The sequence below is a fragment of the Engraulis encrasicolus genome, chromosome 4, assembly GCF_034702125.1.
Source record: "Engraulis encrasicolus isolate BLACKSEA-1 chromosome 4, IST_EnEncr_1.0, whole genome shotgun sequence".
Taxonomy (NCBI): Eukaryota; Metazoa; Chordata; class Actinopteri; order Clupeiformes; family Engraulidae; genus Engraulis; species Engraulis encrasicolus.
In genome coordinates, this window is record NC_085860.1 from 30,802,249 (window position 1) to 30,823,196 (window position 20,948).

Consider the following 20,948-nt stretch of genomic DNA (forward strand, 5'->3'; position numbering starts at 1 on the left):
CCCAGTCGGTCAGAAATAATGTGCATGAAGCAGCTGTCAATGTGTTCTCTGTGTTGCCTGCAGCGTAAATAACAAATATCGCCAAAAGATGCGCCTTCTGGAAATAATGGATTCAACCCAAATAACTGACAAAGCAAGTTTATTTAAACTCTGTTTAAACGTTGGTGCCTGCATAGGAAAGTATACAATCACTTTTCAGCTATGCATATGAATAGTCCTCCATATACATCTTTTATTTTATTGTACAGAATTAAATCTCTGAAGAATGTGTCGCTGTCAACTGCATGAGGACACAGGGACTATTTTAACCATCTCAACTGCACAATATATACACAGATATACATATAATATATACAAAAGGAAAATAAAGTGTTGTCTCAACAATAACAACTTATGATTTCCAACATTAGTAACTCTGGCAGTACTCCACATCCATGTTTTATAATCCATGGCACAGTTTAAATCAATATTCAAATTTGATATAAAATTGAAAAAAAAAATCAGAGTAGGAAACAAGCTATCCCAATTCCTATTGCATTATTAAGTTTTTAAAAATAATTAACATATTTTTGCTTTCTATGAGTTTAACACAGTAGTTGTTTTGATACGAAGTAGAGCTAGATAGTTAGCATGTTAAATAAAAGCAAAGTGCAACAATGAAGGTGGCATTCGTAACTTTCAAGTGCAAAGCAGTTTGTGAGCGGGAGTAGTGTTCAAGCCTTCCCTGATTCAAGTGGAGTACCTTGCAGTTGAGTAGCCGTTTTACACCAGTATTTCGCATTGCAGCGCCATGATCTGTGTAGAACAACCTCCAGGCTGCTTCATGCTTGTAATACTGTCCTTATTGAGATCACTGAGCTGCTTTAGTAAGGCACTAGAAGTCAATAAATGGCAGTATCAATATGACCAGGCAAATGGAAGCGGACAGGTCTATGCAAGGTAGAAAAAAGGTGTGCACGCATCCAACTTAGTGCAGGATGTGGACAAAAAAAAGCTTGGCTGGCATGTGTTACATTATGCCAAACAATTTCATGAGTCCATAACCAGCAGGCTCCCTTGGATGAAGATAAAAGGTTGAAAGGCTGCATAGTTGGTTAGTAACATTATGTTGTGTTGTGTGTGCAGGCATTCATCTCCCTATGTTGGGGGGTACTTTAACATTTGTCCCTCCAATGTCAGTCACATGTTTCTTCAGCTTGTGGAATTCAAACATCACATTGGAGTACTTGTGGGTTTTATGTTTAAAACGTGTTCATAAAAAAAAATAAGAGACCACTCAGTCCAAGTGAATTCCCTCAAAACCCGGCAGACGCGTTGCTCGCAGAGGACTTGTCCGTCCACTCTGTTGGAGATGTGGCGATGACGATGGGGTCGACTTGTGGGAATACTACAAAAAACAACCTCTGTCCCAAGTTGGTGGCCCATTCTGGAAGACAGTAGAAGACATTAATGAAATGTGTTAGCCATAATGCACTTAAGGTTAATTATCATATTGACTGGCAAATTAATGCCCCTACCATTGCAGAGCAGTAAACAAATATGTGCTATTAATTATGCTAAAATGAATCAACTTGAATTGAAAAGCTACAATTCATACATATATTCCAAATAGCATGGTTCTACCTGTGTCCATAAACAGGTGATTTCACTACTTAAATCTTTCAGCTAATTGATGCTCTATTGAAAGTCACCAAAGATAGGAGTAATATAATGCTATGGGATGTAAAGTAAGAGAATGTGAGATTTAGTATATGACTGGATCTGATAGGCTTTGATTATACAGTATAGCTTCCAGTGCCAAGGTTATGTACCACAATGTGTTTCCTAACCTTTTTTGTCTTTCATAACCCCTAAACCTTTTTGTCCTGGAGTACCGCCTAATGCATGTTCTATATAGCATCTGTTTCTATCCCAATTCAACTGTGGTCCATACTTGTGTTATTATTATTACATTTTTATTACATATAGTATCCCCTGCAGAGTGCGTGCATACCCATATATGTGTACCCTTGGTGGGGAATCACTGATGTATTGTATCACTGTCTTGCTGACTCACCGATAAAGTCATAGATACACTGGGGCTTCTCTTTCCAGTGGACGCCGAGGAAGTAGACAGGCACTCCTGTGAGCATGATGACCAGACCTACGCCACACACCACGGGCTCCGAGTGAAGACTGAACCCCAGCAGACAAACCCAGAGCAGCAGGTAGGTCACCGGTACGAGCAGGTTCACCTTTGGGGGTGAAAACACACAAAAACAGTTAATGAAAACCTTTCAGAGAATGAGGAAGGGCCTTGGTGGGCCCGAAACGTCACGAGAATAAAGATGGAGTAAAAGGGAGCTCATCGTTGTGCGATTCATTACCTCTCAAAAGCTTTCAGAAAATGACCATTATGTTGTGCTTATACCTGTTAATATGTTGTTGTAGTTTTTCTTTTTTTGCTTTTGCTGTATGTGATACTTTCTAACAGGCCTGTTATAACAGGCATTACCTGGCTGCAGGCTATGGTTGTTTGTAATAACCCATTGTTTGACAGGCCTAATTAGAACAGCTGACTATCAGCCGATTACCTAACTGCCAATCATCTGTTTGGCCTCATCTATCTATTTATTCTAACTGTTGTTCTTTTTACTTTTGCAAGAGGCCTGAAGAAGATCGAAATGTTGCTCCCAATAGATTATGTCTTTTGCAAGCAGTGTGCAGGTCCCTCCCCCTTCTAATTTGTACTTAAGCTTCCAGAGAATACAGTAGGCCTACATAATTGTAGGTCTACCTATAAATATTAGAGATGCACCGGATCCTGATTTTTAGGATCCTGCCGGATACCGGATCCACTGCTTAAGATCCTGCCGGATCCGGAACCGGATACTGGATCCTACGAAAGGGTTGAAACACATAGCCTACTCACACACGTGGGCCCTTTTTTATCACGTCGGCTCAAACTATTTTGACTAAAAAAGCCTCGGCTACCGGATCCTGGATCCTGGAACCGGATCCGGATCCTGTGACAGACCTTTTTAATATTTAATATTTATTTTTCTTCAAAATGCTACTATTACCATGTCAGAACGCTATAAAGGACTTTTTTAGGAAAGCACAAAAGCACAACAATACCTCTTAATGTATGTCCTCTACAAGTCTTCTGTTGTCCAGTCTTGCACTTTAAATGTCTGTATGAGCACTGTCTATGTCCATACTGTCTTAAGTCCATGTATAAGTACTGTCTATGTCTATACTGTCTATGTCCTTACCTAGATTAGTCTATGTCTGTATGGGAAAGCAAGAAATGTAATTTCAAATTCTTTGTATGACCAGTGCATGTAAAGAAATTGACAATAAAACCTACTTGACTTGACTTGACTTGAAAAACCCTATTATCATGCCGGATCCAGAACCGGATCTTGGATCCTGTGAAAAACCCTATTATCATGCCGGATCCAGAACCGGATCTTGGATCCTGTGAAAAACCCTATTATCATGCCGGATCCAGAACCGGATCTTGGATCCTGTGAAAAACCCTATTATCATGCCGGATCCAGAACCGGATCTTGGATCCGGTGCATCTCTAATAAATATGTTTTTGACACATCCCTGCCCCTAGCCACAGCAAGGGCAGTTGAATAGTATTGTATGTGCTCTTACAGTAAGCAGACAGCCTGTCTGTGCATTACCTTAATGGGCCTGTAGAGGTTGGGCTTTTTCCATCTGTAGTACAGAAGACCAGCAATGGTGACCCCATACGAGAGGTAGTTGATGAAAGACACATAGTTTATCAGGTTATGCGTCTCCCCTATGTTCAAGATGACGATGGAGGCTGTGCACTGAAAACGGAGAGAGAGAGAGAGAGAGAGAGAGAGAGAGAGAGTGAGCAAAAGTGTTAGCATAATGGTGTTTAAACACATGTTCATACCTAATCCCGAATTTGATCATAACCAGGATGAGCCTCATATTCAGGATACTGACATGCATGGAAACTCATTTAGTGAGATTCATGGATAAGAGAGTGGGAGAGTAGACTTTTCATATACATAGCTAAAGAATGTTGTATGCACTGGATACAAGAGGCATTTCAGAGACCAGTAGGTGCTAGGATAGGAGTGTACTCACAGAGACCAGTAGAGCAGGGATAGGAGTGCACTTCTTAAAGTGAATCATGGCCAGGAGACCTGGCAGATGTCCCTCTCTTGCCCCTGAGAAACATAACCTGTGTGCAAAGTTAGACATACACATGTACTGTACATGTATCTCAGGACGCATACAGCTTGGATAAGGCAGGAAAACTTGGTACGAGAAAATCGAATTACAATGCAAATCATGCATAACTTACAAACTTTTACAATTAGACCTTTCGAGAAAGAATATCCAAACTGAAAGTTTCTGTCCTATGTCAAATATCAGGAGTGGCATGTTAACAATTTTAACATACAGTGTATCTACATATAGAAACAAAATGTTGCTATGGCCATGTCTGACCCCAATAACATTGGGGAACAAACAAGTCATGTGTCCCAAGCCCAGGAAGGTAAGGGTGTGATGGTGGGGGTGTCACCATTTCCCAATGTCAAGTGTTCTAGCCTTGGTAGTGCATGAAATGCCCAGTGATTGGATAGTCTTTGGTGAACTCCGCGGAGTATCCAATCACTAGGCTCTTAACACACTACCAAGGCTAGAATACTTGACATTGGGAAATGGTGTGTGTGTGGGAGATTTGGTCCCCACTGCAGTTGTATGTAGTGAGCCTCTCAGCGTGCCTGCTGGGCATGTCAGGTGTGTTCCTGTGGCCTACCTGGAGGAGGTGAAGAGGTAGCCGTTGATGCCCCCGAATGTGGAGAGTGCCACAGAGATGGGCATGATGGTGGAGAACATGCCCAGGAGCTTCTCTCCAAACGTCTAGCAGAGAAACCACAGCAAGTGTCATCCTAGGCCTTGGTTACACATATGTGGATTTTTTGTTAGCTATTTTTTAGGCTTTTATGCCTTTTTTTCGACAGGACAGTTTGAGGGTGTGACAGGAAACGAGTGGGAGAGAGAGACGGGGAAGGATTGGCAAAGGACCTCGGGCCGGGATCAAACCCGAGTGTCGCCGGTGCAATGGCACGGCACCCCAGCTCATTAAGCCACCACGTCCCCATATGCAGATATTTTGTTTTAGAAGAGGGCTTGTGAATTGACATGGAATGACTCTTTTTACATGTCAAAAAAGGGGAGTCCAAGGAACTCTTCTTGTGGAAAAATATTAAAAAGCCTTTATTGAAACATGGCTAATAAGTTTAAAAACATGGGAGCAGAGACCCACGCGTTTCGGCGCAAGCCTTCTTCAGGGCAAGCAGAAGAAGGCTTGCGCTGAAACGTGTGGGTCTCTGCTCCCATGTTTTTAAACTTATTATTAGTCATGTTTCAATAAAGGCTTTTTAATATTTTTCCACAAGAAGAGTGCCTTGAACTAACTTTTTTGACAAGATATTGTTTTTTCCCCAACACCAAAGAGCACCTTCAAGATTTTTCCTGAACAATTCCCTGAGCACTTCGGATTTTCTCTTCACTTGATGACTCTTTTTACATATTTTGATCCCATTTACATGGTATGTGCATTTTTAAAAAATCATCATTGTAACAGGTGCAGTTTAGAAAATGGCTTTAAAAATGACAATTTTAGGGAGCTAGAACTCTGTTTCTGTGTAAACAACAGGCCAAGATGGATGTATTTACAAAAATATCCACATGTACTAACTACTGTTATTTACTAAGGACAGCTGAGAATTGTCATTACCATTCATTTTTAATTTGTCTTACAATGACATAAAATCGTAATAAAATGAGCATACAATGTTAACTGAAAGTTCTGCTGTACTTTTTCTGCAGCTAAACCACCAACATATCTCTTAATGATGATGTGCGAGAGGATGTTTGAGAGATGTTGGCAACTCAGATGTTGGCAACAGACAGACAGCATCACGTTGATGGGGAAAAGTGAGGGGTATAATGTTTACTCACAACGGCCACAGCATTGGATGGGGGGTGCGGGGTGAATGAGGTTTACTCACAACGGACACAGCATTGGATGGGGGTTGGGGGGTGAATGAGGTTTACTCACAACGGCCACAGCATTGGATGGGGGTTGGGGGGTGAATGAGGTTTACTCACAACGGCCACAGCATTGGATGCCAGTAACTCCTCTGGGGACATGGAGGAGAAGTAGGCGATGTTGGTGAGCGTGTACGTGAAGGTCACCAGTGGAATGGAGATGTAAATGGCACGAGGCAGGTTCCTGATGAGGCAAGTGACAAGCACACCAAGACTCTCATCAATTGCAGTCTTTTTTTCATGACATTTTGGGGACGTTTGCTCTCCTCATCGGGCATTCATAAGGCTCTAGAACACCTACATATGACCTCTGATTGGTTAACAATCAACATAAAATGGTGGAAAATGGTTGTTTCATCAGACAGGGAGGAGACAGCTTGTCATCTCTGAATGCAGCTCCTCACATTGAGCTTCTTACAAAGTGGACAATGTACATTACTGAAACATTACTGAAATCATGCGTCTTTTCTACACACGAGGGTCAGATATCCCTAATAATTAACCCAGGTCATTCCATGGCAAAAAGCTGTGCCATGGGAAGGAGAGATGGGTCACACTCTTTACGGTTCTTCGTTTAGTAACATTTGTTTTTAGATGTTTCAGCAGCAGAATATTGGAGCCCACGCTGTGTTCGCCTCGATTATGAACAGGTGACCAAGAGAGACACCTAAGATAAATTCGGGAAGTAGCAAGAGAAGACTAGCCACTGACGAAGGCAAGAGCCAAAATGTTTGTCCGACCTCTGATGCTAGATAGAAACAACCATGGGCAAGCACATTGTACCCAGATGATTACTTCTAAAACGTCATGACCATGATCTGAGTATTCAGCATCAGCAAGTGTCTGACTGTATACAAAGAACTCGTCCCTCACCTGCGCGGTTCGACCACCTCCTCTGTGACGTAGTTGAGGAAGTTCCAGCCACTGAAGGCGAAGGAGGCCTGCAGGAAAGCCAGGGCGATCTCCCCCACCGACGGACTCTTGAAGAAGTCAAAGGCCTTGTGTGGAGTCAGGCTCTCATAGTTGCCTTCACCAGGGCAGAGGAAGTGCAATAAAATATAAACAAGCATGACGGAGCAAGAAAAGGAATGTTGGTAACGTATAGATGTAGCACTTTATTGCACAAGCTAAAACAGAGTTTTACGCCATAACAATCTGATGACATTGAGTATAACCCTTAATATCAAGGTTCATGTGCTCATTTCAATGCCAGATCAACAGTGGCAAACAAGTCTCTGTTTCCATTTCTTTTGTGTATAATGACAATTAAAGTTTTCCATTCTATTCTATTTGAAGTTATAGTTGACCATACTGTATACAATTTTCCTGTCACATCAAAAATAGGCACCTGCGTGTTTGACAGGACTGATGACAGTAATTACAGTGGGAGAAAACACAACAGTGTATTCATCTGTGTAGGCCTGATATGATACATGGACATAACGGTGTCAAACGGACCTTTGCAGATCTGAACAAGTCCAACCACGATGATGAGGCCGAGAGCCATCAGCTTGCCGACGGTGAAGATGTCCTGAATACGGGTGGCCAAGCGCACACTGGCACAGTTCACCCAAGTAAGAAACACTGTCTCACACACACACACGCACACACACGCACACGCACACACACACACACACACACACACACACACACACACACACACACACACACACACACACACACACACACACACACAGGTAAGAGTCAATGAGGAAGCAATGTTTGCAAGCATTCAAAATAGTTCTGATGTTCTGATATGTAGAACTAAAGAAAACTGTTTAATAATTCTCTTGAGGTTTGCAAAAACATAAAATACCTAGGTCATTCTTGTAGAGAGAAGAGTTCATCCAGGCACTCCAAAATAAGGTGTCCAAACGGGAAGTTACATTAAAAAGCCTTTAATGGTACTGGGCTGGGGTTACATTAAAAAGCCGACATGTTTCGACCTCACCAGGTCTTCATCAGGGCTAGGTTCGAAGGTCCTAGGAGCTAGGTCATTCTATTACAGATGATATGAATGATGATGACGACAGATACAGTGTTGTAAGTAACACTAAAGCCCGTAATCATTAAGCACACTTCATACCCTTTTAAGAAACTCAATATACTGGTAAAAGTTTACAGAACACCTGGATGATTCTTCCAACAATATCATAGTGGCGCTCTCAAATCTGACTGTGAGTAGCACAAGGTATCAGGGATGGCACAAACCGCACAATAAACAAGATAAACAACATTTAATTGAAACACTTTTCAGACCAATAAGATTTCTTCATTAAGCTGAATACTCAATGGCAAAGCATAGAAGCCACTGTTGCCATCTTGAAGGTGTGGGTCCCCAGAAGTTAATTAATTCACGACGTACCTTTATATAGTGGTACACAAGATTTGGTCAATTTATGAAAGGTGGACGGCGGAAGACTGAAGAACTGTTATGTCTACTGCACCTTCAAGGCGGAGGCATATTAAAAAAAAAACACAGACCAGCACTGTGGTTCAGTGGGCTGAAGCACCGGACCATTACTCCGTTGACCCAGCTTCAAGTCTGACCCGAGGTCATTTCCCAATTCTTCTCGTCTCTCTCTCTCATTCACTTCCTGTCACTCTCTCATACTGTCTTGTTCGAATGAAGTTCGACGGGACGGGGTCCAAAAAAATATTTAAAAAAACATTCCATACACATACATTCTTTCTGTCTGTTTGTAAGATTACGATGTGCATTGGCACAAATGATGGGGAAACAGATCAAGTTCCTAGAGAAAATTGGCTATTACGCTTTCCAAAACTTTCATAGCTTGTCTACAGCCAGTCAGTCCAATGAGAGTATATGAGATCAATGAGCCTCTGAAAAATGTAAGCAGTTGTTTTGGGAGAAACCAGACTGAGTAGGCCCTGCAAATAGCCTAAAGTGTGAACTAGGAATGTATTAAAGCCTCATTATTGAAGCCAAACCATCGATCACTGCCACAATTCCAACCACCCCCCTGTCTCTTTTTCTCTGCTTTCTGACTCCTTCTGTCTCCTCCTTTCTGTCTCCTCCTTCCCTCTCTGTCACGCCGTGAAGTAGATGTGGCCCCGCCGTCACCCTCTGCTAACAAACGGCTTCCTACCACATCTGAACAAAGACAAAACAGATGAGCATGTTGCTGAAGAGGCTGGGCGCTTCCCACTTTCTCCCACCACCACCCCAAACTCCTGTCCTCCTGGTTGTCTTGTTGTGGCCAACAGCGCTGAGAACAAGTGTGAATAATGGGAGCTAATGGAGCAATCACACGCTAGGCCCAGAATCCTCCTATTCAAAAGACCACCATTTAGTGGAGTGGCTTTATTGGCCTGTTGGCTGGACTTTGTTATATATGCCCGGAGTCCGCATCGTACTTTAAATGTCGACATGTGATGCAACTGCAAACGACACACACACGGCAGAGTTGAAATTCAGGAGCCAACATTCCAGGAAAGCACTCATGGAGTGCAGACCTCTGCCAAGGCTGTTCAAATTATCATTAAAAAAACACCTTTATAACCTCTAAGAATCGTGCATACCAACATACTGTCAATATTTCAAGACAAGTTCGGGCGAGTTAATTTACAAACCAACAAATAATAATAAACCCTCACAATCACATAACCTCCTTGCTGGAGGTAAAAATGCATCTCACTGCTGTGGTAGAATGCAATGTTGAGGTCTCAGGGGTGGGTGTAGTTAGAAGTCAAGGACATGCTTGCCAAAAAAAAAATCAATCTTTGAGGGAGGCAAATGTGGACTGCCTGCGGAAAACCTTGTTTAATGGGCTCTGACAGCCAACTGGGAATCACCGTGTCTCCAAATGCTTCCACCCAGCATCCACTCCGCTGTCCTAACTCCTTTCGTCTCATCTCCTCTCTCAGACATATCATCTATATTTCAGCATGCATGGCCGACTTGATTCAGCCTTTTGTTTTCTCAACCACTTCAGGAGTATTTAAGTCACATTATATTATGGGCGTACTTGTAGGGGACTTTCCTCTCTTTTTATCTTTTACATTATATTATGTGATCGTGGCACCGTAGATGCTACGGATATGCTTTTTACAGGTCTGGTATTTTGCAGACTAAATTGTGATCTGTTTAAACATCCCTGCATGACACAGCAAAATTATTCATGCCTGTTTTTATACTTAACAGCTTTTAGGATATGTGTGAATCAAAGGTAAAAATGAACTTTATCATAGGTGTGTATGCAAATATGCGCGAGTACTGTATACAGTATATATACAGCATGTCTACATTGTGTATTGAATATTGAACAATGTCAACAGACCCACGTCACATGCAAACTGTCCAAGAAGCAAACCAAACTCCGATTGGCCAACCAACATAGTGGCACACAGCCTTCAGTGGCTGCACGCGACTACATGTCACTAAAGACACAGGGCTAAGGACTGCAGGCCGAAGTTGCGGTGGGTGGACAGGTGTACTTACCAGGGCTTGACATTGGCACTTGCCAACCAGTCAAATGCTGGTAAAATTTGGCTGTGGCTAGTAACAATTTCTGTCTCACTAGCCACTTTGACAGGTAACTTTGGTGTGACAAATCACAGTAGTCGCATCAACAGTTTGTATCTAAATGCAAAAATATTCTAAAGAAAAAAAAAACTGACAACAAAACGCTGGCTAATGACACGGGAAAACCACTTGCCACAGTGGTCAGTGAGCAAAGACGTTAACGTCAAGCACTGGCACTTACGTATACAGACGGTGGAGAGCATGCGTGTGGCGAGGTGCGGCGGGATGCAGTTGGGGAAGACCGGCTGCAGCACGTAGTTAGAGAAGGTGAGGGCGATGACGGCCAGCGTGGTGGGATACATGATGAGCACCGCACTCCACAGCAGCAGGAAGCTACAACAAGACACACAGGACAGGTATACAGCACGGCTGTAAACCACCTTTGGAGCATGTTTGGCCATTTGGCAAGACCAGTGGGTGACACCAGGGCAGGTCCGAGTCATAGTGAGTACAAGACAAGTCCAAGACCATAGGAAAATGGTCTTCAGTCTAGACTCAAGTCTCAGTCTGGATTCGAGTATTAGGCCCACAGTCTAGGTATAGATTAGAGTAAATGAATTTATCAATGGGCACAGGACAGCACTCAATAGCAGCCAGACAGTACAAGAGAACGGTCAGACCAGGCTAGCAGGAACCTACATCAAGAGACACAAGACAGCTATGCTGTATATGAAGAAATGGACCTCTAGATTAAATTATCTCCATGGGATACATGTTGATCACATCACTCCAGCAGGAAGCTGCCGGCATGGTAGTGATCAGTCGATCAGTGGTGGAATTATTAATAAGATGACTCAGTGAAGACCTCTTGAATACGGACAATTCAATACAACTGCAAAACAATATAATTTCATTATAGTTCAAAATAATTTGATACATCATAAAAAAACAGACAGTTTAGTAGATCCGATGTAACAATCACATCGTTTCAATGTGGCTGTCAGTGGCTTTCAATAAGGCACTCATTAAAATAGTAAGACATGGCTCCTATCATAAATTTGCTGTTTCCAGAAGGGCAATGAACAAGTCATAATGTATTACTTAAAGGGGTATGCCACTATTTTGGGGCTTAATACAGTTAACATCATTGGCTGAGGGTTATAAAGGTGGTAAAGTGTCTTATTTTTCATGTTAAGCGTTGTCTTGCTTTAAGCCACATGCTGTATTAAGCCCCAAAATAGTGGCATACCCCTTTAAGACTCTGTATAATGTCGTAGTAGTGTAGTGTTTTGGGAGTAAAGTCTGCTCAAACTGTTACACCACAGTGAAAATGATGAGGCTGTGAACAACAGCAGACCGCTCACCCACCCTATGAGGCCTCCAAAGATCTCTGTGACATAGGAGTAGTCCCCGCCAGACTTGGGGATGGTGACACCCAGCTCAGCGTAGCAGAGCGAGCCCAGGGCCGCGATGCCTCCCCCGGACACCCACACCAGCAGGGCCAGCCCCACTGACCCCGAGTGCTCCAGCACACCCTTCGGAGATATGAAGATGCCAGACCCGATGATGTTGCCTAGAGCGGTGGGGGGGAGAAAGAAAAGACACTATGAATTCATTTAGTGAAATGTTTCAGCATGAGGTGCATTTTAGTTGGAACTAAATAATGTGTTTACTTTTATACAAGAACTGATGAGTTGAATACTCATTGAGCGTGCATGAGGTCTTACGAGGACTGACAATGACAACAGTAGTAAAAGATTTCGATGCAAATGTTAACACAACCTGACAAAAAAGGTGGCCGCAAAATACCATCTCTTTAAATTAAGTGTGTCGATGTAACATGGTTTTATGTTGGAAATTACGTCATATAGACCAACACATCTATAACTGTCCCAGAAACAGGCCTTTTAGATTAACCCAAACAGACAGACAATAGACTTCCACAGATGGCAAATCTCGTACAGGTTAGCCAGACAGGTTAGATCGTACATCATCTTACAGCCATGAGCTATAATTTGACCGTCAATAATCTATGTCCTGTGTTATTACATCTAAATGTGATAGTGAAGTCTGGAATGGAATATTTCCCCTTACTAATGGAACATTTTCCCGTACTCAAACATCCAACAATCATGAATAGTGCCATGTTTTGTGATCCTTCATACATATACACTGTATAACCATGGACCAGTCAACATCAGTAATTTCATGAGTAGTGCAACTGCATTGGAAAACAACATCCAGTCAAAGTTGATCAAAAGTCCACATGACAACTAACCAAGACAGTATCCCCTCGTGCTTTTGAGATGGGCTCAGTCAGCCATGCGCTTGTGAGTGAGTGGATTTGACACACCCGGCACACCACCAGTATGTTTTAGTTTGAGCATTCACTACTGGGACCAGAGGAGGGGGTCAGCACAGTGCACACACACACTTAACGCCCAGGCCCATGCAGCAGCAGCAGCAGTGCACAAAGCAGCCAAATGGCAGGCCAGGCAGGGAGCGAGCTCCGCTCTGAACAGCATTACATAACAGCAGGATAAATAATTTACGGACGCCTGTTGAGAGGCCACACAGCCACCGGGCGGCGAGCAGATTTAAACAGCTCCCATTGTCCCATCACTTCTGCTTTATCCTCCTCACGCAGCGTGGTGGAGTGTGGGACTCAGTCTGAGTTGGCAAACTACTTACTCCGCAAGGCTAAACCTTAAATGCAGCTGCTTGTTAAAAAAAATAAAGTTTGCCGTTGGAGAAGGAGTGAGTCTTGGTGATGGGTGCACTGCCTATGAGAGAGAGAGAGAGAGAGAGAGAGAGAGAGAGAGAGAGATGGGGGGGACGGGGATGCTGCTTTACGGTGTACAGTAGGCCCAGCCTAAGTGATGTGAGAGCTCTGGCATGGTTGCTGCTGGTAGTGGTCTCTCTCCTATTTCTCCTTCTTCTGGGGCGTCAGCATTCAGAGTGCATGTGAACATAGGTGAGTCCTGGCCCCCGTGGATGTGTTACAACCCGGGGCCCAGCACATGTGGCAGGGAATGCCATGCCATGTCATCTACAGCAGTGCTTTCCAAAGAGTGAGTCGGAACTCACATATGGGTCACAACAGATTTGGGGGACATGTCACATGCTTCCCTAGTTCACGGTCAGCCATAAAGAAATCCTCCTTAATGTTCAATAATGACTAAGAACACCTTTATTTTGTGATTAACAAAAAAATGTTTTTTGATATCAGTCGCCAAGGCCTAGTAGTAGTAGAGTCGAGTAAAGTACTTTTATTAATCCCGAGGGAAATTAAGGTGTCTGACAGCTTCAATAGATACATGGATAGGCCTACAAGACATAGGCCTACTGTAGATACAAGACATACAGACCTACCGGTAATACAAATAATTGCACATTGCAGTAACTGGCCTGTGACTTTGAAAATGTGGGTCACCAGAGGAAAAAGTTCAACAATTGCTGGTCTACAGTAGGCCTACTGGCCAAGCATGATAGCTGAAGTGGGTCTTGGAGAGAGGCAATTGGTTGGTTTCAGATCCTGGAGCAGCACTAGTGAATTATTGTGGGTTTTGCAGCACTGTTGTCAGTACCTAAGTAAAATCTAGGACGTTGCATAATTAATACAGCAGAAGGCATAACGTGCAATGACATAAAACCACATTAAGGGTAACTAAGCAGATTTACTCAGGGCTGTTGTAAATAAACCTTTCTTTCAAGCAAACCACCTTCAAAATGTTTTGGAGTGAACTTTTCTTGTTGGTTCCTTCTATTCCAACACCCAATGAGGGCTGATAAAGAGCCTACTATATGCTACAGAATTAACAGTTACTGCCATTGTAAAGTAAAGTATATTGCATAATTCGAAAGACCTGCCACAATCCTACCTATGATGATGGTACAGGCGCTGAGGAGTCCAATTTCCTTCTTGAGTGTCACTACCTCCGGGATGTCCTTCATTTTCTTATCTTTGACCATTTTCTGTTGTGCCTCCGGCTGTTGTACGCCACCAACACTTCTTTTCCGCTTTCCTCCATCCATTTCTGCGAGTTCTACACGAAAAGCTCAGCTCCCTCTCTTGAACTCTCTTCAGCGCTCGGGTGCATTGTAAAAAGAACGCGCAGGCGCATAGGATCGCCGCTGTCCAGGGTAGAATGCTAAATACCTCTGACGGGAAGCGGACATGGAGCCATTCAACTCCGCAAAATAATTAGATGTTTGAAAACTAAAACGTGTTATTTGCTGTAAAGCCAATGTCGACCCCATCCTGCTCACAGTAGCCTACGGCGGTAGATGGACTTTGCACCCAACTGCGCGGTAGCATCCCAGTCGCTTTCACTTTTCCCACCTCATCAGACGCGCTTCTCACAAAAAACATCCGTCAACCAGATTTGATGTCGGAGGAAAGGATGGTGTGGAAACACCGTGTAGGCTACTGTTGCAATGAACAGCGATGTTCTAAAAAAGATTTTCACTAGTTGATAACGACGTGTCGGCTTGTCCCCAAGCCACTGCGTAAACTTTTGACATTTTACATTTGCTTTTTTTAACATAAATAGCACGAGGTTCCTGGAAATAAGATTTCATCTCAAAATCCTCCTCCGGTGTCATTGTTCTCTAATTGTGTCATTGTCATTGTTTTAAAAGACTGAGCTACCTTAAAGAGATAATGGAATGTAATGGAAGACCCTCAATCCCCAGGCCAAATACTGTAGACCTATAACTTGTTATACTATACTACTGATTTACAATAGGAATTATGTATTGCATCTCCTACTAGGCTACTTTTCATCTCTGTTTTCCCAGTTGAGTTACCTCTTTCAAAACTTCCTTTCCCCTCTCTCTCTCTCTCTCTCTCTCTCTCTCTCTCTCTCTCTCACACACACACACACACACACAACTCCAAAGTTAGCCCCAGTCATGTTAAATTCATGCTCCTCTGCAATACCTCCAAATAAAAGGAAGGAAGGAAGGCACGGCTAGGCCTACTCTAGTCTCCTCCAGCTCCCACACACATGGGGGGCAAAGGGAGGCACGTGAAAGCCCTGTGGCCCCTGCAGGCAAAGGAGGGGTTGAGGCAAGTAAAGAGCAGGCAGTGGCCCCTGCATCCGAGCATGCACCCCAAACAGGGGCTTCTTCATGGCTCCCTTCGCCTCTAAAGGATCCCCTGAGAGGAATTTAGGAAGTCAAGTCGTGAATTTGTGCTGCTGCTTTTCTCTGGCCCTCTCCCCCTCTCACCAAACGGCACCGGGCGCACAATGGAGGGGCCTGGATTTCAACTGATCCCGTTAGAAGGCCAATAAAAAAGGAGAGGCGGCTTTGTGAGGCCGGGCAGGAAGGCCCAAACACTGCCAGCAGTGTGCGGCGCTTAAAAGGAAGAAGTCGAGCAGAAAACCAATACATCACAAGAGCCACCAAGGGAAGCGGGAGGGGACCGAAAACTGAGATCTATGTGTGAGTGCGAGTGTGTTTGTGTGTGAGAGAGTGAGTGAGACAGGGAGGAATAATGAGATGGGATTATTTAGAGCACTACACCACCAAATCTGAGAGGACCATTTAAAATCCACCTAAATGCCGGAGTATTTCAGGGCTAGCTGGCTGGCTGGCTGGCTGGCAGGCTGGATGCATGGCATGGGCAAAGGGCTCAGCTCCGTGACAAAAGACGAGCTACGGTTATCACTGATAACAAAGAGGAAAAATGTTGGTGCTTCTGGTCTTGGCTGGTAGTCTGGTGACTGAACAAAATGGTCCAAAATTTACTGCTGCAAGATTTTGAACGCTTTTAGAGCCGGGAATGTGTACAAGTCTGCATCAGAAGTGTTTCTCACCAGACTGATGTAAAAAAAATTTTTTTATTGTCAATGTACTACTGCCATCATGTTTGTGAACCTCCTGTACATGTGAATGTGTGCGTATGCGTGTGACCAGAATGTAAGATGGTAGCTTAGTATTCCATCTCCATTCACTTGGCTATTATCAAGTCATTATTGTGTGGAGACAGAGAACCATTAATTATCTGATCTGTGGCACCATCTGGTGGCCAACTGCAGTTCATGAACATCCTAATTTGGAATATCTTGGGGGACAAAAAGCCCTCCTTCCTGGGATATTTGCAAAGCAACGCATACTTGCCTAACAGCATAAAAATCTTTGATGTAGATACAGTATTTACTAATATGGCTCCAACTCAGTCCTCCAAGCCCAACAAATATTCACATGGGCCTGGATTTTTCCACTATTGTTGTATTTACCGGTGCATGGGCATTTAATGTCCATTTACTGTAAAGCATTCAGTTAGTTTACATTATCAGGTTGTCCAGTTCTGAAATCCTCAGATTGATCATGAGAACGCTCACTGAATAACTTTAAAAACATCTTGGGTTTTCACTCATATCACGAACTTAAGAGATTTTAATAAGCATTGCACAGCAATGGAGTCAACTATAAAATGTATACATACTTTGACTTGACAGTCAAACAAGGCAATACATAACAGAAACAAATCTGTCAAATAGAAACAAATCTTCAAATTGTAAATGGAGGACATTTTGCTGTGAAACATGTAAGCAGCTTGAATGTCGAACTGTGTGTGTGTGTGTGTGTGTGTGTGTGTGTGTGTGTGTGTGTGTGTGTGTGTGTGTAAAATATAGTGGGACCATGGGATAAGTGACAAAAGTTGTAGGTGAATGTGAATGTGTGTGTGTGTGTGTGTCTTTCCTGTATGTGTCACCATTGTAAAATATGTGAGTGTGTGTGTGTGTGTGTGTGTGTGTGTGTGTGTGTGTGTGTGTGTGTGTGTGTGTGTCAGACTAGCGGCTTGTGGAAGAAACCCCAAATGTTTTTAGCAGTGGCCTGTCCAACTATGGGCTCGAGCTCGCTGATTGAGGCCTGGCATATGAGCTGGATGGAGCAGTATTGCTTCAGCAGGGCTAGGGCCTTCACCCTCCCCACTCCAGGGATCTCCTGGACCATAGCCAAAATCACAGGGTCCAATAGCCTGGAGATGCTCTTCCTGCGGAAAGGGTTGTCCTTGCTTTCCGCGTGGACCTGTTTGGGAAGATTGTATTCATCATGTCATGAAAACACAATGTAATGACGGAAACTACTTTCCAGGGGTCCGTTTCGCGATTCTTGACGTTGCTAACCGTCTTAAGACCGCCTTACCGTTCCCTTGGATTTAGTGGTGAGCGTCGCTGTGGAGAGAGAGTTGAGTCGCTTTTATGAAGGTCTTTGCTAACGACGATAGCAAAGACGCTTTCGAGAAACGGACCCCAGGCCCTGGTTTTGTTTTTTTGGTTTTTTGTTTGACATAGTCAACATTTTGAATACGGTATGTGCATTTGGTTATGCACTTGGGGGGGTTGTATATGTATAATGGTTAATGTATATGTACATATATCAGCAATGTGATTACTTTGTCCTTTTATTGGGTGATACACATGCAAGCGGTTATCTTAGAAGAACTGGCCTACCAGCTGGACAATGAGTTGAGAGGCCTCTGCTGCGTTTAAAACAGGCAGGAGATTCAGTCCCAACTCCAGCACCACAAACTTCTGTAGCGGGAAGAAGTATTGTTCACTGAGGCGCGTCTTCTCAACAACAACAATCCCTTGAAGGCCGCTGTTAGCCTGTAAACCGAAATGTCAACGATTTGTTATCAGTGATGGGCAAAATTAATTCATTTGTTACACTCTAGTGCCACATATTCCAAATGACTCAAGTTTTACCTGTAAAATTCAGCCAGTTGATTGGCTGGTTGAATGATAAGCTGGTTGAATTGAACAGGTAAAATAAGGTTATTTGAAACATGTGCCATTGAATTGTAACTGATGAATCATTTTTGCCCATCAGTGGTTACAATACACACTGCTGATATTTTTATGTGATTTGGTTTTCATGAACTTACATTTCTGAAGCGAACAATCTTCCGTCTGTAAGCATTGCCGGCAACTATGTCACTTTCCGACACATAGAGGATGCAGCTCTTGTCTGAAAGATGAAAGTCGACCACGCCGAGATGTTCTTCAAAAATTATCTTTATGCTTCCTGGAGACATGATGTTAGAAATGGTTCCACAATTATTCCAAGAACACATTAGTTTGTATATCACATGTGTAATGGAGGCTAACTAGCACAGAGTTGGCGTGGAACGTTGGTAAACCTCCCTCCGATAGCCTCATACAGAGTGGAGTCCAATATGCGGACTTCCCTCCTCCCTTGCTCACTTGCCTGCTTGTGATCTCATGATGATGTCACTGACAACGGAAAATGAATTCAATATCTTGCAAAAGCGCAATCGTAAAGTCATTTTCTCATTTGCAAACTGGATGATGAATGAAGAATAGTCCCCCAAAAATTATTTTGGCTAGGCTGACAGCTGGGAAACTTTATTGTTTTCTCCACGGAGGAGGGGCCAGGAGGCGGTGCGAGGAAACAAGCACAAGTGGAGGAAGCAAGGTCGCATATTGGGATGTACCCCTCGTCTCGTGCCGTTGGGCCGAGAGACTAGTCTCTTGGCCCAGCGGTATCGTACTGTGTCTCCCATTGCCGGACCGTTGTAGTTGACGAGGTCGCATGTTCGATCCCCGAGGGGGGTGAACAGGTGCAAGATGACCTCCGTCACAGTGGTGCCGAAACCCGGGATGGGAGTGAGGTTTAAGGGGGAGAGTGTAACGGAGGCTAACTAGCACAGAGTTGGCGTGGAACGTTGGTAAACCTCCCTCCGATAGCCTCATACAGTCTCGTGCCGTTGGGCCGAGAGACTAGTCTCTCGGCCCAGCGGTATCGTACTGTGTCTCCCATTGCCGGACCGTTGTAGTTGACGAGGTCGCACGTTCGATCCCCGAGGGGGGTGAACAGGTGCAAGATGACCTCCGTCACAGTGGTGCCGAAACCCGGGATGGGAGTGAGGTTTAAGGGGGAGAGTGTAACGGAGGCTAACTAGCACAGAGTTGGCGTGGAACGTTGGTAAACCTCCCTCCGATAGCCTCATACAGTCTCGTGCCGTTGGGCCGAGAGACTAGTCTCTCGGCCCAGCGGTATCGTACTGTGTCTCCCATTGCCGGACCGTTGTAGTTGACGAGGATGCAGGTTCGATCCCCGAGGGGGGTGAACAGGTGCAAGATGACCTCCGTCACAGTGGTGCCGCTGACCCGGGATGGGAGTGAGGTTTAAGGGGGAGAGTGTAACGGAGGCTAACTAGCACAGAGTTGGCGTGGAACGTTGGTAAACCTCCCTCCGATAGCCTCATACAGTCTCGTGCCGTTGGGCCGAGAGACTAGTCTCTCGGCCCAGCGGTATCGTACTGTGTCTCCCATTGCCGGACCGTTGTAGTTGACGAGGTCGCACGTTCGATCCCCGAGGGGGGTGAACAGGTGCAAGATGACCTCCGTCACACATGCTCACCAAGGGCAAGGAGTTTTAATGTGGGGTTGCATTTTTTTTCTTGATTCTTTATTTCTAAACAACGTTATTGCTGCTGCACTCCATGCATTTGTCTGAAGTAAAAGTTGAGAAACCATCATTTAGGGAGCCCAAACGTAGGGATGCCACTGCACTCCCCCTTCCAGCACCTATGATACTCAGTGCTCACACACTTCATGATCTACCAATAAGAAGCTTCAAATTACCTTCACACTTCCTTCCTGTATGTCAATTTATTGTTATTGTTCACAGTATTTTGTTGCCGTGTGTGTGTGTGTGTGTGTGTGTGTGTGTGTGTGTGTGTGTGTGTGTGTGTGTGTGTGTGTGTGTTGTTTTGTTTACACATTTGGTGCCTGGTGAAAAGCAATGTTAGTCCTCTGCAATGGTGAACTGAGTATTAGTAGGCCTCCTAGTAGAACTACACTTCAACTCTGGCAAGTTCAGCATGGCAGTTTGTTATTGTTTACTACAGTAGATAGCTAGGTCTTTGTCACTTTTGCTTAATTTGCAAGCCAGTCTCTTACAAGAATTTCCAGTCGTCATCACCTCACCTCACACATAGCACTAGGTCTAGAAGCGCATTCAGAAATCAATCAGAATCAGAATGCAGTTCAATATTTCGTGGATGTTGTCCCAAGTACGAAAACCTACCTTTGAAGCCTTGTACAAGCACTGAGTCTCTCCACTTTTCATTCGCTATTACATATCCGTATGGCGGTACGGCGTTGATAACTGCTTTAGACTCCATTTTATCCGCAGCTTTTACTTTTCTTGTTTTGTGTCTGTAACATGCAAATTCATTTACAATGCTACAAACCAAACTGAAAAAAGAACGGTGGGTGAAAACGTAAACTCCCGCGCCTACAGTATTTCACTGAAATCTCACGAGATTTTACGCACGCGAGCCTGATTGGTTGGTTGCTTGCCATTTACACGATTGAAAGAAGCTGTTTTGCGA

The 20,948-nt window shown here is 43.9% G+C and overlaps 2 protein-coding genes across 2 annotated transcripts; both read right to left on the minus strand.

The window, feature by feature from the left end:
- Nucleotides 1–125: 125 nt before the first annotated feature.
- slc7a10b (solute carrier family 7 member 10b) lies at nt 126–14,611 on the minus strand. The gene is made up of 11 exons (XM_063196106.1): nt 14,455–14,611; nt 11,942–12,146; nt 10,815–10,966; nt 7,546–7,671; nt 6,961–7,114; nt 6,148–6,271; nt 4,790–4,893; nt 4,111–4,207; nt 3,675–3,824; nt 2,057–2,234; nt 126–1,426 (listed from the first exon to the last, which is right to left on the minus strand). Exons 1-11 carry the CDS (start codon nt 14,606–14,608, stop codon nt 1,296–1,298), a joined length of 1,575 nt encoding a protein of 524 aa, XP_063052176.1. The 5' UTR covers nt 14,609–14,611; the 3' UTR covers nt 126–1,295.
- A 2,332-nt stretch (nt 14,612–16,943) lies between these two features.
- faap24 (FA core complex associated protein 24) lies at nt 16,944–20,875 on the minus strand. Its single transcript, XM_063197144.1, has 4 exons — nt 20,642–20,875; nt 18,474–18,613; nt 18,040–18,195; nt 16,944–17,614 (listed from the first exon to the last, which is right to left on the minus strand). The coding sequence occupies exons 1-4, from the start codon at nt 20,736–20,738 to the stop codon at nt 17,372–17,374; spliced, it is 636 nt and encodes a 211-aa protein (XP_063053214.1). The 5' UTR covers nt 20,739–20,875; the 3' UTR covers nt 16,944–17,371.
- Between the last annotated feature and the right edge of the window lie 73 nt (nt 20,876–20,948).